We start from the raw sequence: 16122 nt of genomic DNA, 5'->3' as shown, positions 1-16122 counted from the left end.
TAAAAAGGCAAAAATCCACAAACGCATAATTTATTGAATCCATCCTTTTTACTAAACATCGATGATATAAATATTTTTCTAGAAAAAAAAATTGAATTTTATTTGTTATATTTTGTTTATTAAATTAATCACTAGTTTCAAAAAATAGAGAACGTAATATTTTGGCCCCCAACCTTGTTGTAACTTGAAATTATACTATGGATTAACTGATTAGTGAAGATATAAACTTGTGTACTTCCTGGGAAATAAATATGTTTCTCCTCAATAAATATACATTTTCAAATCAAGATTATATACGAAATATAACCTAGAGTGAGGAGTATAGAATTGAATAGCATGATGAAGAGGGGATGGAGGAGCACACACGCTTTATCCAATTGATGTGCTCTAGCCATTGTGTGATGAGGGAAACGATGTTTTAGATTCGGCAATCGTTCTGATGATGATGATCAGGAAATCGAAGGAAGGCTCATCAAAACACAGCTCGGATATATAACAGTCCATTCCTTATATATCGCTTTCCCCGCCTATTGTGTTCTGTGCTCATTCTAAAATTGCACCGCTGTTACACAAAACCATTTCCAACTATTGTGATCAATAATTATTGTTTCCTAACGATTCTTTTCCTTTAAAAATTTCGATGTGAGTATATGTTATTGTAAATGAGTTATATATAATATAATAATTAGAAATGCAAAGGGTTTCTGAATAACACGGAAAATATGTGATTTTCTTCATAATTATTGGATTTAATACTTGTTATGTGATGATTACGGACATCCAGAATTTTAAGATATCATCATAAGGATCACCGATAACTTTGTTTAAACGGCAACAAAATTTTACTTGAATAAATTTTACATTCTTACACATTCTTGTTGCAAACATTACATAGTTTTGTTTTCTTTTTAAATACCTGATACATAAACTCATTTCTTATATTATTTCTTTCCATATTTGCCTTGCGGAGACTCCAAGATTACCCCACACCAATTTACTTGCTAGCGTAGAACAATTCAAACATTTTCGACTATATTAAATAGGAATCCTATTCTCCGATTTCATTAACAAGATCATTTTCATAAATATTTTTGTCTATGTCTCTAGCTTTTATTTGAAAACAAATACCTATAAATATAATAAGTGTTTTCATACTGTGATTTCACACTACTCAAACGTTTGTATTGACAACATGAGTAACGTTTTCACGACAACAGCGCAAGCGTGAGTAGTTTGAATACTACTGCCTACTTCTTCTTCTTATTAAAAAAAAAAAATATGACATAAGATTAAATATAAAAAATTATAATATAAATCGCCATTACATCACTACACCATCAGTCACAAAAATTAACTCAGCCGAAAAATCATTTATTTGTTTAAATTAAAAAAAAAATATTGAAATTAAGTGCATGATTAGAGAGCACATTTGAATAAATCTCAATTATTTGTGTATTCCTATCGTTACTTCTGCGTAATTAAACTTAAATCATAATATTTAGTGATAAATTAAATAAATCAAGCTGTACATTAGTCAGTAAAATTAAAGCAATTACATTAGAAAAATAAACGGATATAGTTATATTTTCATTGATAATTGTTATATTACTAAGTTAGAAAGAATATTAGAAGAATACTAAGTTAGAAAAAATCAAAATATTTTTCACGCCTTTTTAGTTATTTAGTTATTATAAATTCTTTATGATTTCGTAACAAATTAAAATGTATGGAAATTACTAAGTGGATTAGTAAAATTTTTTTTAGATTGTAAAGAAATATGAATTACACCCCCTTATGATATTATAAATACTTAAGTAATAAATATTCTTTTACTATTATTCTTATACCAGTAATTTATATTATTATTGTCATAATATTCTCCCCCTGGCTAACTATTTATAAGCTTTAGTAGCCTTTGTATTGAGCATTTTACGAATAATTCATAATTATTCATTACCCAGAAAGAAAAAAAAATTCAGAAATATTTGGTTTCATGCAACGTTATCAACAACGCCATTCGTCATCACCTCATTAAAAATTACCTTAAACCCACAACTTTTAGCGATTAAAATTCCATCTCATTATTTTTATCTTCCTATAATTCCATTTATCCTAGGAAACCTCCACGATAGTTGAAACTGGAGCAGTCCTGTTATCGTTGTAGATATAACGATAGGATTTTCTCTAGTCGGATCCCCGGCTACTCTATTCTTATCCCAATTCTATTTCATTTAAGAGATTGGTGGGAAAGCTTCGGGATCTTCTGTGCGTCTTCATCTACTTCATATTTCAGGCAGGAATCCCAGGATTTTAGGATCCTTGGAATGATTGTAAATATGGTATATAAAGAATAGCTCTGATTATTTTTTTTATTCAGTATAATTAATATTACAGTTATAGAAATGAGTAAATGTGTTCAGATTGTGATATAAGATACTGGAACAGTCAAAAAGGAAAGAAAATATGAAGCTTTATCCAAGATTTTCTGATTAATAAATGAATATTCAATTTTAACATTTCAAGATACTATTACTTAAGCTAGCATTTTATAAAATAAATAATTATTTATATATAAACTAAAACAACTCTTTTTTACTAAACGATGATCTATCTCTCACCGAACATGGACTTTAATGGTTTAGTACCATTAACAAAATCCATAAAACACTTGAAGAAATGTTTTAAAATAAACCCTTATAGAAATTATTAATTATTATAGAAATATATTAATTTAAAAGTAGAAAGCAATCGAAGAGCTATGAAGAACATTTTCCATATATTTATGAAAAAATAAAATCATTTCATTAAATAACTTATTTTTTGTTAATCCGTTTTTAATCTCATAGTCGCTGTGTCCTGGAGTTTCACCTACTGATACATGTTCACTCAATAGATATTGATGATTATTCAACTGAATACAAAACTGAGGGATTTCATAAAAGCAGAAGGGATTAGGAAGCTGGTTTGGTTGTAGTGGATGGGATACAACAAAAGTCAAACGTATGGCGTATGGCGTGACGTAGCACGTTCTACTAAAAGTCGGTTGTCAGCATTTACCCAAAGCATTTGGACGTGTTACACATCACGATAAAAGGCACGACTGAGGTAAGAATTGAAAATATATGATGAAATAATATAACAAATTATAAAATAAAAAAGATTTGTTTTAATTTTTTTTATTAAAAAACGTAAAATTATGCTTTATACCTAAAATTTTAAAATTTAAAACATAAAATAAAGATGAATACCTGATCGCGACCGACGTGTTTCGAGCCATTCTCATCCTTAGCTTCTGAGTTTTGAAACTGGGCTGAGGAAAAAAACTGACAACAAATTATACTTCTAAATCACCCCCTCAAATGGATCACCTAACAAATATATACATCTTTAAACATAAATTTTTAAACTTTTAGAGATATAAGATATTAAATTCTTCCTTTGGTAGAAAGAATTCATACTAGCAACCATTGAGTTGAGTTGTTTAAAGAAATTTCTTTATACAAACCACAACCCTCCATGTATACATAATTTACCAAAAACAATACTCCTATTATCTTGATTACCCAAAAGTAGTAAGTCACCTACAGAATACAAAAACCTCTCACGTCTCCTTCATAATATACCGTTTCCATTTTTAATCTTTGCTAATAGATCAATAGCCGACGACTCTACAGCATCCTCTTTTTTCAAAAACTCAACTGACAAAATAAAATTATATTGTGTATTTACCACCGAGGGCAGATTTTAGCCAAGCGGGTTAAAGTCCCAACTTTAACTGACTCATGGCTGTAGTGGTACCAGTTCGAATCCGTCATGGATGTCAACTTTTATTTCCGTGGCGGTCCCAAAAAATAAATTCTTAACCCCCATTATGGTTAGAATAGGGTGGTATCTTGTAAATAACTCCCTGTATGTCAGAAATGGTAACACATACCAAAATTTTAATAATAATAACTCACTGTTTGAGCTTATCAAATACCCTAAGAACATTTACCTGTAACATCGGACAAGAGTGCGATCAGGAGTATCAATAGCCCTGAATAATGGCGATAAAGAAATGAAATTGGTATTTTTTTACTAAATAATTCAAAAACACTATCCAAATTATAGTCTCAAAACATTTATTTCATTTACACGTCCAACGTTTCGGCCAATTCGGCCATCTTTAGGGACAATCTTAATTTACTATGAGACATATCATTTAACCATTTTAAAAAACTCCATACAGGCTATTCTGCCCAGGTCATAACATTTATATCTAATATGTCAAAAATACATTAAAAATCACAGTCAAAATATTTCTCTTTTACCACTATTTATACACTTTTATTACAACCTCACTTGTAACCTTCCTTTACTCAAGGAGTAGAATAAAAGTGTATAAATAGTGGTAAAAGAGAAATATTTTGACTGTGATTTTTAATGTATTTTTGACATATTAGATATAAATGTTTTGACCTGGGCAGAATAGCCTGTATGGAGTTTTTTAAAATGGTTAAATGATATGTCTCATAGTAAATTAAGATTGTCCCTGAAGATGGCCGAATTGGCCGAAACGTTGGACGTGTAAATGAAATAAATGTTTTGAGACTATAATCTGGATAGTGTTTTTGAATTATTTAGTAAAAAAATTGCCAGTCTCAAGAAAGAATTTTAAGATTATAAAGAAATTGGTATTATTTGTAAGCAAAAAATCTATTATACAAGATTTAAAGTCATTGACTATCTTTTTTAAAGATTTATTTATTGATATTTACAACTGTACATATAATAAATCAAATAAATAAATTTGAAGTAATATCATAATGGTATAGTACAAGCATGTAGAGAAACTACCTATTGATAGCACTCTAAAAACATCATTACAACATAAGGTCTCGAGACCATCTTATTTTCAGACCCCTTTGAGGATTGTCCGGAATGAAAGAGGAAGCAACGTTAGAAACTCAAATGGGTTTGAGTGGTTAAGGAGTTTATAATGGAAATATTGATATCTGGTTCGGGCTAGATCGGTTACATAGAGAACAATTAGGTCTTTATGGATGATTTAATTTGTGACAAACTAAGGAGCATTGAGGATTTTACGAAAGATTTTGGATTGTAAGGATTGGATATGAGAGGAATTCGAAGGTTTAGTGGAGCCCCAAAGCTCAACTCCGTATATCCTGGTAGGTCTAATAATAATCATGTAGATCAGTTTTTGTAATGAATTGGAAGTTTAGACCGTTTGTCAAGTAAGTGCTGTAATAGTCGAAATCGACGTACAGTTTTCTATCTTTTCAATCTTGTGTGAGGATTCCAAGTTAATCGTTTTCCAGCTGTAGTCCAAAGTAGCGGATCTGTTCTACAGAGGTAAGAGCAACATTATTAAAGTATACTATAGAGCGGTCGCCAGGTTCAAGACGAAGTGTAAAGGTGATGATGGGATTTGTTGGAATTTATTTTAATCCTCCAATAACGGCACCATTCTTCGAGGGCTGTGATATGGGATTGGAGAGTTTAGGATACAGTTAAAGGGTTAATATTAACTGCGAGCACACATGTGTCATCGGCATACGTGGTGAGGATAGTATTAGGATTGGTTGAGATGGCAACTATATAGATGGTATAGAGGATGGGACCGAGGATACTACCTTCTGGAACACAATTGGACTAAGATTAACTATCTCATATTTAAAGAGTACAGAATCAAAAAATCAGAAAATAAAATTCCAAATATCTATGAAAATAAAATATGAAACATGGGCGTTGATGATCATTAGGTTTTACTCTCCAAAACCATAAGAACAACAAGATGAATACTGTGAAATTAAAAGACAAACATTTCAGAGGCAGATGTATTAATTTTTTCTTTACGAAAAATCATTTGAAATGAAGATAAATTAAAAGAGGAGATAAAGAGGAAAAGATAAATAGGAGGAGGATTAGGTATAAGGATAGATACATTAGAGGGAGTGCAGGAGGTCAGGCTATCAAGTAGTGGGGGCTGTCCACCACAACAGGTTGCAGCTCCGAGTAGGTCCTTATCATTTATTTCTCTTTCACCTTCCTTCCACCACTTTTCATCTTACAGCTTTATCATTTTAATTTTTTTATACATTTAAAGGGCGTTACTGACTATTGTTGGTTTCATGGTTCATTAAATAATTTTATTATTATAACCTATTTATTCCTGAATGGACTCTAATGAAGATGATTCGAAGGCAGAACATTTTTAAATTATTTGTAAAGATAATTAGAGCTCTAAGAAACCTGTAACTCAACAATATATTTGGAATATATGGGGTCATATAAATGTAATTTTATGCGCTTTGTCATTTTTTTTTATAACTATTTTACGATAGAAGTTTATTTATTCCTAAAATGGAAACGTATCGAGTAGAGTGGATTTTAAAATTATTTAAAATATGATAAAATGACCTTTTTAATTAACTCCCTTATTTTAATTACTGGTTTTCCTAAAATACTGTCTGTTCCTGAGTTATTTTTCTTTTCTAGGATGGTATAAATTTCGTAAGAAATTAATTGGTAGCATTGTACAAATCGTATTAATACATATGTCGAATTGTGTTGAAATTTTATGTGCGTATTATTTTTCGTCTTATCTTTGATTAGCGGTAAACATGTCAATATTAATAATGAATACACTACAATTTTTAAAATATTTAGTGCTCAAGACACTCCGATTTGGCTTGAATACGGCTCTTAGAGTATTTATTAATCACGATAAAGACATTTCTCAACAGCTCTGATGGGCCAACTACATAGTAACATAATTAAAATATTTTTTGATATACCCTTGAGAATTTCATAATTTAATTAAACCGGGAGTATATGCAAGAAAAGGATTTTTTTTTTAATCGGGATCTACACTTCGAGCAGAACTCTGAACTCTGTGACTGCTTTCCAGGCCATCCTTTCCAAGACCTGTTCCTCTCTTAGGTTGTGTCTTCCTCTTCAAAGATACTTCAATATCATTGTTTCAGGTTTTCCATGGTCTACTTTATCCTGTTCTATTATCTATTTTACACTGGTTTAGTAGCACATTCTTGACCATCGTTCGTCAGGAATTCTGTTTAAATGTTCACCAGGCGTTTTTCCTCAATCGCAACCATAATGTTTCTTCAACCTCCCTCTTTTCTCTTGCTATAACTGATATTGAAATGTTAACTTGTTGATTATTAACCCTTAATGGGAAGACTGAAGGCTTTGTTCAGAATCTTTCACTAATAACATATTGATAATATTATCATTAATAATTGATGAATGATTACTTTAATCATACAACTTTTTTTTTTAATGATGTGTATACTTATTAGATGTAGCCCGTCGATGCTCTTTTCATTTTTATGTGAAATATATATGGTTGGATTGAAATTAAAAAAAATGTCTGAGCGTTTCATAACGTTTTCATGAGAAATAGGCAATTATTAACTTTGTGTTTTGAGAATTAACAAACAAGAGCTTTGATCAGTATAATGATCAATTGAGTATTGTTATAACGCAAGCACTTATGTTCGATTCATAACATACTTGTATTAATAATGGATACGAAGCAAATAATTTGTTCTAATTTTTAAGTTTCATATTGATGTTCCTGATTTTTTAATCCAAACATTATCATTATTTTCGGAACATAATATTTCTATAATAATCATATGAAAGGTATATATTATCTGATCAAAGTAATCTGTTATCGAATCAATTTTTCCATAATTAAAGACAAAAAATCTATTTTTAGAGCATGCTATTGTCACCTCGACAACCTTTATTTCAAATCAGTACATCCAACATTAAGATCCATGAACTATAATATTCCAAACAACCAAGAGTAATTGCAAATATTGAAAATATGATAATTTTTAGTGATAACTTTATTGATGGTATACGATCTTTAGATTCATAGAACTAGTAGGCATTATAAAAATCAATTGAAAATAGCTGTAAATTATATCAGAGTTATGGATTCTAAAATTATTTGTTTTAAATGTAAATTATATTGGTCTGATTTAATATAGGTTTAGGCTTAAGCCATAAAACTCCAGATAGGTTCAATCTTAGCTTTTACGATTATAGCTATATACCATGATAAATATCCATATACTATCTAATCATATATATAGTATATACCATCATAAATATTACTATGATATTAACACGGCGAAGCTGCTTCCCTGATATTTGTCAACGAAGGATGCCTTATAGGTATTCGAAGCTCCCACTGATCAAAGGATACCACTGTTGATGGCAACAATGTCATCAAAGCCGCATGGCTGACAGCTTGCGTGGAACATGCCATATTTCTATCGTAAGGAAATCATTATTAACGAGCTATGTGTAGGGCACGCTAGCGTCACTGTTTGTGTCGTTAGTGTGAGTTCGGCCCGTTATATAATTCATGATGATCGCTGGTGACTGAATAATTTTATCTATTCGATTTGGGGAAAAAATATATGTATAAAATTCTTCAATTTAAGGATTGCGTGAGGTTTTTTCCCGATAAGATGGATTCTAATGCAGAATATTCATTCAGTTATGAATATTATTTATGTAGGCAAAAAAAAATTGAATTATTGAATTATTTTCTGAGAGTTTTTGACCTCGAACGACACTTACTTTTGGGTATTGCTTCGTATATTTCGTATTTGCGCTCATCCATCAGTGTTCCATCAACGAATGGTAGCAAATTTATAAGAAACTGGGTCTCCCCTAAACTCTATTCATTACTGATACATAATTATTGATAAATAATTTGTCACAACCAAACTCGGACCCAAAGTCCAGAATCATAAGTTTCTGAGCTAACCCAATCCAAAGTTCAATAATAATTAAATAATACATAATTTAATCTATAGCTATTATTATTACTTACTTATTATTTTTCAATTTAAAGAAATTAGTAAACCTATAAATAATAATTTTGTACAGGTATTCTATTTATTACATACGCCGACTCAAACATATTTGAGTTCAGCGTTCAATAAAAAAAGATCCAATACAATGGTCAATCCAACGAAATCAACCAAAAATTCATACCCATTTTAGGCAATGGGTGACAGACTCCAGAAAATCTTTTGAGCAGAGGTAAAAAAAAACACGATAGGCATTAAGAAAAAAAAATTATTATTAAGATAAATTATTGAAATGTAAACTAAAAACCACCAAAAATGTATACTCCAATTCCGTAAGTGAATCAACAAAAAAAAATTGTAATTTTAGTTCTAGCACGTACATATTGACAAATTTTACTGGTTGTTTATGAAATACCACCGAGCCCAAATTTGTAAAATTGTGTTCTATTGTTATGCTTTCAGTAATTCTCTTTTCATAGACCTATTCCAAAACATTTAAAGACTTTATTTCCAGTTAGGTAACGAAATCAGATGTCGAGGAATTACAGAATAATATCAGCACATCATTTAAATCTGAAAATTTTAATTAACCACTAGTTAAAGATGTTTTTGATCCAATCCATCTCATTCTTAGGGTGGGTTTGGTTCGGTATAATAATAGGTTTTGATGATGACTTATATGAGTGGCTAGTAAATTTTTGTTGCCTTGTGAATGCCATATTCCTCAAAATAACAGTGTACACTATGCTCTATGGGCCATAACAATTCTAAAGAAATTAAACATTCTTAAAACTTCAATTATCCTTTATTTATTTATTTAATGATGTTGGAATTTTTGTCTATTTTCAAGACTAATTTTCCGTGTTGGAACTCTCATTCATTTGTAGCAATAAACTGTATTTCATCAAATGCACATTCTTGTCATTATGATTAATATATACCACAGTACTTAATATAGTTAATTTTATTTCCCTAGCTGAACTTCAAAAATTAAAAAAAAAATAAAGCATATTTGAAGCAATAATTTTATTTAGACTCTTGTGATAATTAGACAAAAACAAATTTTATCCACAACGTGACTAACGGGTCTAATAATTATTTGTCAACTTTTTTACTGCGATTATTACTATACTTACTTATTAGTATATAAATACATTTTACAGCCTAAAAAAGTAATAAAAATAAATTAGTTCACAACACAATAACGTTAGGCAAATAAATAGCACTTTGGGTCTCGCAGACCTTCCTATTATGCTATAATGTTGTTAAAAATTACATTTTAGAGAAACTATATGATCAGCCACCCCATCCCTCCTTCCTGTGAAGTGGCAGGGCAGGAAGGGCTCCAAAAAAAAAAACCCTATAAAAATCACCCTTGAACTCCTTTCTTCTCTTGCACCTCCTCTCCATCCCCTACTATTTTTTCTAACTCTGACTGTTTTTATTATCTTTCGTCTACAACTATTAATTGATTTATTATCTCGTGTCTATTTAATCAATACGAGGAGGCGCCTCACCTCCAAATATTTCTAGTAGAATACCTTTAAGTACCATTGGTAGAATAAGGTAATATCCAATCTGAATTATGTAACCATATGTACTTCTACCTATTAATTTGATGTTATTTCTGTTTTTAGAGGGAGAAAAAAAACGAGAGCGAAACTATATAAACATAACATCACAATTAATGCTAATAACAATTATTTTATCATGAAAATTATTTTACAAGTTACTAATTTTGTCTAAGGTTTGAATAGTCTATTTCTGTACATTGATAAAATTCTTGGATGACTTTCATATCTTCATACATATCTGTGCCCTCTTTGAAGATTATGGGGTGATAGAAAGATTTACAATAAGTCTTTCCCATTCAATAAATTTTGTATCTACCTTTCAGAATATCGACAAATCTAATTAAGCTTTGCTTCAGTAACTCCTTTGTACAATATTTTCTGACTGAATGTATATTTTTTATCAAAATGGATGAAATTTATTTATAGTCGATTCAGAAATAAGTATAAAGCTATTTATTAAATAATACTTTCCCTGAGAGTAAGTATTGCCATTCCTTTTCTTAGAGCTGCGTTATGAATGCTACAAAGAGCTAACTAATCTTATAAGAGGAAAAGGCAATATCACATCTATTGAAAAGCAGTATTTCTACTACCTTGGTGGTTTCAGCAATCCAGGAATAGGAAACAAATATTTCTGAAAATTTTTTATGAATAACATTTTTGAAGTGAAACTTCTTTACGGACGTTCTTCAACTCAAGGAAAAACATCAAACGGGAGTAAATTGATTTCTTGAAGCGAGATGAAATGGAAGAGGAAGGGGGGAGGGAGAAATGTTTCAATCCTACCTGGAAAATGTTTATATTGTTATAGGTTAGTGGGAGATTTAAGTAGCTTAACAATGCCTACTGTGCCGTGTGAGTTCCTATTACCTTGTAAATTCAATATAAATTTTTTTCTACTGGAACTAACTTAAAAAATGGCTGTTCTGTTCTAATCATTATTCTGGAACTAATATTTTCTGCCGATAGTTATAAGGGGAAAGTCATGATCATTATTTGTACAATTTTAATACATTATTTCATTTCTAGAAGTTTTACGTCAGCCAGTCCCAAGATATATAAAAATATTTTTGGTAACTTTAATAATTAGCAAAATATTTTATTATTGTTTTATCTGGTTTCTGATTTAAATTAAAAATATCTGTTTTATTATTTAGAAGTTAATTATTTATTAGGTTTCTGATTTAAATTTAAAATATCTGTTTTATTATTTAAATGTTAATTGTTCATTTTACTTTTTTTTTACATAAATACACAATTCGGTTTAATAATATATATATAAATAAATAAGGTCTTCTATAATAAAAGCTGAAAAATGCGAAATTGCAAGGCATACATTGATTCGCAACATTTTAAAAGCAGCATGCAAATTTGTTTTAATCAATAATGAATTAATCCCGAAATAGATAATAAGCTGTAAGACAATTATTAAATACCCTAAGGATAGACTGAGAAAAGGATGGAAGGAATATTAAATTTGGGTTTTGAATTGGTTCAGTGGAGGGGGTACAGTAATAGGGTAAAAAAGATTAAAACATGGATACATAGATCAAAATACTCTTTAATTCTTTCCTATAAGATTAATTTAACCACTTTTTATATATGATTTTTAAAAATAAAATATCAAAATACTTTTGATTCATGTAGTTTTATGAATTTTTAATTGTCGTACTTGAGAAAAATTCTCCAGATCTCAGAAGGTTGAATTTGGAGGTAAATAGGATTGAAAAAGCTGTCTTATCCATGCTCTCATATTTTTTTCCAAACATAGATGATTTATTTTTTTTTAGAGGGCGATAAACTCACCAGGGACCCTTTTTCCCCCAGCTTTTCCACCTTTTAGATCGCGGCCAGCTGTTCAACAGCAGTTGATTTGCCAACTCAATGTATGCTTAAAAGTCTTGGACAGTCATTGAATTTTCTTTAACCACAATTTGTAAATAAAAGATTAATAGTTCTTCTACGACCCTGTTTCTCTTCAGGGCTAGACTGTTACTTTAAATATTCTTCTATTCTGCTACATATCACGTCCAATGAATTTCAGAACAACGATACAATAATAATAGCAACTGTATTCCCATTCCTTAAAGAACTAAATTGTGGGAGGTATAAGTCTGCTTTATGAACATAAAGTATTTACAAACATTTCCACTATTTCATTGATTAAATGTTTTACTTTATTTAAAATAAAGTAATAATTTTTAATTTATTTAGATAAAACATCTTCAATGCTGTGATCAATTGACCATAAATTATAATTTACTATAGGTTCTTTTGTACCTTATTCTGTTGATTCCTACTCCTGCCTAAGACTGTAGTTTTCCAATCTTTGCACTCCCTCGTAATTAGACTTTCTCTCCATCTCTTGTGTTCCCTAGGTATCCACTCTGTAGCAATTGGTCTTCCTCTCCATCTTTTTGTGTTCCCTAGGTATCCACTCTGTAGCCATTTTGGATCATCTTCTCGTATCAAGTCCACCTCCATTTCAGTTGATGTGCTCCTTTTGGTAAACTTTTAACTTTATTTCTAGATTGTAATTTTATATTGCTGATGTAGCCTTTTCTTTTGTCCATGCGATCTGATATCAAAATCATACTTTTTCAAATTGCAATTGTATACTCGATAAATTTTCATAATTGTTTCCTGTCGCCGACTATTTCTGAGATCTATATAAAATTTCATACACATTTTCACAGGCATACACATTTTTCAATTACGTTTGCCTTTAAATGTACGTAGCTAACTTATAAATATTTATTTCATGCATTAGTATTTTTTTCATCCTATGTTAATCCTTCCATTTATTTCGTCTTTTCTACCTTTAAAGCGAAATAACTGCCCTAAATAAATATATAACTTGACTAAGCTGGTTTCCTGGTTATTAACTGTGACCTCTCCTTTCTGAGAATTTTTCTGAACTGTTTTTATATTTTATCTCAGAACTATATTTTTCAGAACTTTTGAATTAATTAAAATAAATTTAATGAAAATTACTTTTTACCATTTAAATAACGAATTATTTATTGATGGCTAGTATTAGGTTATTAATTTAAACTAATATTACTTTTACCCAACAAATTTATTGCTTATTGTTAAGCATCATTACATTGCTACTGATCATATATTACAATTATTTAAATTTTCCCCAACTTCCCGAGATTAATATACAAAATAGGAATATTTAAAAATAATGTATGCCATTAAATTCGCTTTAAGTTAATCAATAATTTCTTATTTACGTAAGAATATTATTACCTGGAATTAAAATATGAAAAGTTTTAATATGCTACCATTTGAGCAACGTAGTCTCAGACTGATTAGATTTAGATATCATCAGAGAACGTAGACAATTAATGATCAACAGGAAGTATGAGCAAAAAAAAAAAGTTTCGGCATATTATACTATGTCCAATATTCAGATTTAAAATAAATAAAGGGTACAAAAAAGAATTCTGTACAAATTCAGTTCCTACATAAAATCCTTCTGATGAAAAAAATAAATAATTGTTCCTCACAGTTAAACCGAGATCACAGAGGATATAGTATTTTCAATTACGTCTTTAACTGAATGAGAAAATTTTGGAAAAAGTTGACTAATTTTAATAAAAACGATTAAGATATTAATTGATGAAGCATTTTCATAGATAAAATATAAAATAATCTTAGGTTGGAGTTTAAAATATAATGATTAATTCATACTATAGAAAAACATCCTAATAATGCATTTTTTTTATTTAGAATAATATAGTAAGGAGAATGAAATATATTATAATTTATTTTATTACTATTTGTCTTCATAATGATTTTTTTTTTGTTTATTTTAATTAAGAACTCTACAAAAAAAAAATTAAGTAAATAGGAAGAATTTCCTTCATAATAAGAATATGAATATTGATAAGAATATGAATATTGATAAGAATATGAATATTGACAGAAGATTTCGTTTCCCCATCTGAGATTAGCAATGATTAATATATTGCCAAAATTAATTTGTCTACTTGCCTAATTAAATCCTGACATTAGAGATTCAGCAAGTTGGCTAGATCTACAACTAAGTACTAACTAGAACTCAAACTAGGTTAAGTAAATAAACCTTAATTGTTACAGTAAATCACTACGTCATAAAACCATACAGATTAAATCATAATTTAATTATTCTGTCGTGCCATACAGGTTTATTATTTATTATCAAACTCTAAGCTTCGAGAATTAAAATAATAATTATTTTTTCTTGTTTCAGATCCTCAGCGGAAACAGCGATACGGCGACTGTGGTATCGCACAAGTTGATGCCTCCCGTATTCGCCAATCAGATCCGAGTACTTCCGTACAGCGTACATCGGCGAACGGTATGTCTCAGGATTGAGCTACTTGGTTGCCCTTCAACAGGTAAATATTTTACGTTAATTGTACCAACTTTTTTTTTTTTAAATATAACCAATACTATCAGCATCCTATCTTATTTAGATATTAAACAAACAAAATTGTTTTATATTTGTAATTAGACTTATGAAATGATTTCATATCTGGTTAAGAATATAAAATTTAAAACCTTCCGTAATAGAATAGCTTTTTCACTATTCTTATATTTTCCCCCTTATCCTATTTTTCGAAAGTTTCTTTTCTTTTTTTTTTCAACATATTTCTATCTCGTACGTATTTACCTATACTTCAAGGTTAATTATTTGTCTTTCGAGAAAAAAACATTGTGGAGCACAAAAATAGAATGACGTAATATTTCTATTAATATTATTAATATGGTCAAGTATTAGAAATATTCATTAGTAGAAAGTATTCGTAATAGAGTTAAAATCTTTAATCACCATAAAAGAACGTGAGACGTGGAGATACTTGTCCGTTCAAACTTAACATGTGGCTGCCCAACCTCTGCTACAACAAGACTTCAAACCTGAACAACCTTTTCCTCATTCTTTTCACTCTTCTTTTCAATTACCACTGAAACGAGCTTTTTTTTCATTTCTATACACTGATAGTCTTAAACTTAAAGTATCTGTTAAACTATCCACTTTCACATTTGTTCAAGTTATAATAAAAATATTTACATTTTTCCTAATTAAAAATAAACCTAGGAAGAAGTTAAGTTCCATAAGTTGTAAAATACAGTCTAGAACGATTTAGTGACTTGGGAACATAAAGAGTAGTAAAATCCTAGGTTTTCAGGATTGACAAAATATTCATTTTTCTTGTATACATGACACTTTGGTTGTTATGTAACGTAGGAAGAGAAAGACCAAAGAATGCAATCTATAAAAACTGTTATCATTGTTTAATGAACAGCATATACTGAGAAGGAAAGTTCGAGGTACAAATTAAGTGAATCGGGGTTTCTCTTCTATCTCTACTCCAAAGACTGGAAATTTTTAACCGTAAGCATTAAAATCTTGATTGTAGATCTTTTGGTGTAACTGGATTAGAAAAAAACTCAGCCGCTATTTTTGAACTATAATTATCTAAATAGTGGATTCCAAAATAAATTTTAATGTATTTAAATACTATGTATAAACAAGAAATAGGTATTTAAGAGAATATCCATACCATAACAATCCTATAACAGTTTACAAAGTTCTTTTACGGAAGAAAAGTGGTTAAACCATGGAAAACCACAATGGGTTAGATGTTTTAAGAAGTCCAATACTCCAGAAAAAATGATAAAAGGATCAAGGAGATGGTAACCGC

The 16122-nt window shown here is 29.6% G+C and overlaps 1 protein-coding gene across 1 annotated transcript in view; it reads left to right on the top strand.

Annotated features, from left to right (window-relative positions):
• Positions 1–16122, top strand: part of LOC106690794 (discoidin domain-containing receptor 2) — a gene marked incomplete at its 5' end in the record, with an annotated part of 139213 nt that overhangs the window by 39287 nt on the left and 83804 nt on the right. The window contains 1 exon segment of the mRNA XM_014436361.2: positions 14667–14814. Coding sequence (XP_014291847.1) covers positions 14667–14814 — 148 coding nt within the window.

Source organism: Halyomorpha halys, unplaced genomic scaffold, assembly GCF_000696795.3.
Source record: "Halyomorpha halys isolate HHAL.00 unplaced genomic scaffold, Hhal_1.1 Scaffold1873.1, whole genome shotgun sequence".
NCBI classification, from domain to species: domain Eukaryota; kingdom Metazoa; phylum Arthropoda; class Insecta; order Hemiptera; family Pentatomidae; genus Halyomorpha; species Halyomorpha halys.
The sequence above is the reverse complement of the archived record's forward strand: the minus strand, read 5'-3'. Positions and strand labels throughout refer to the sequence as shown.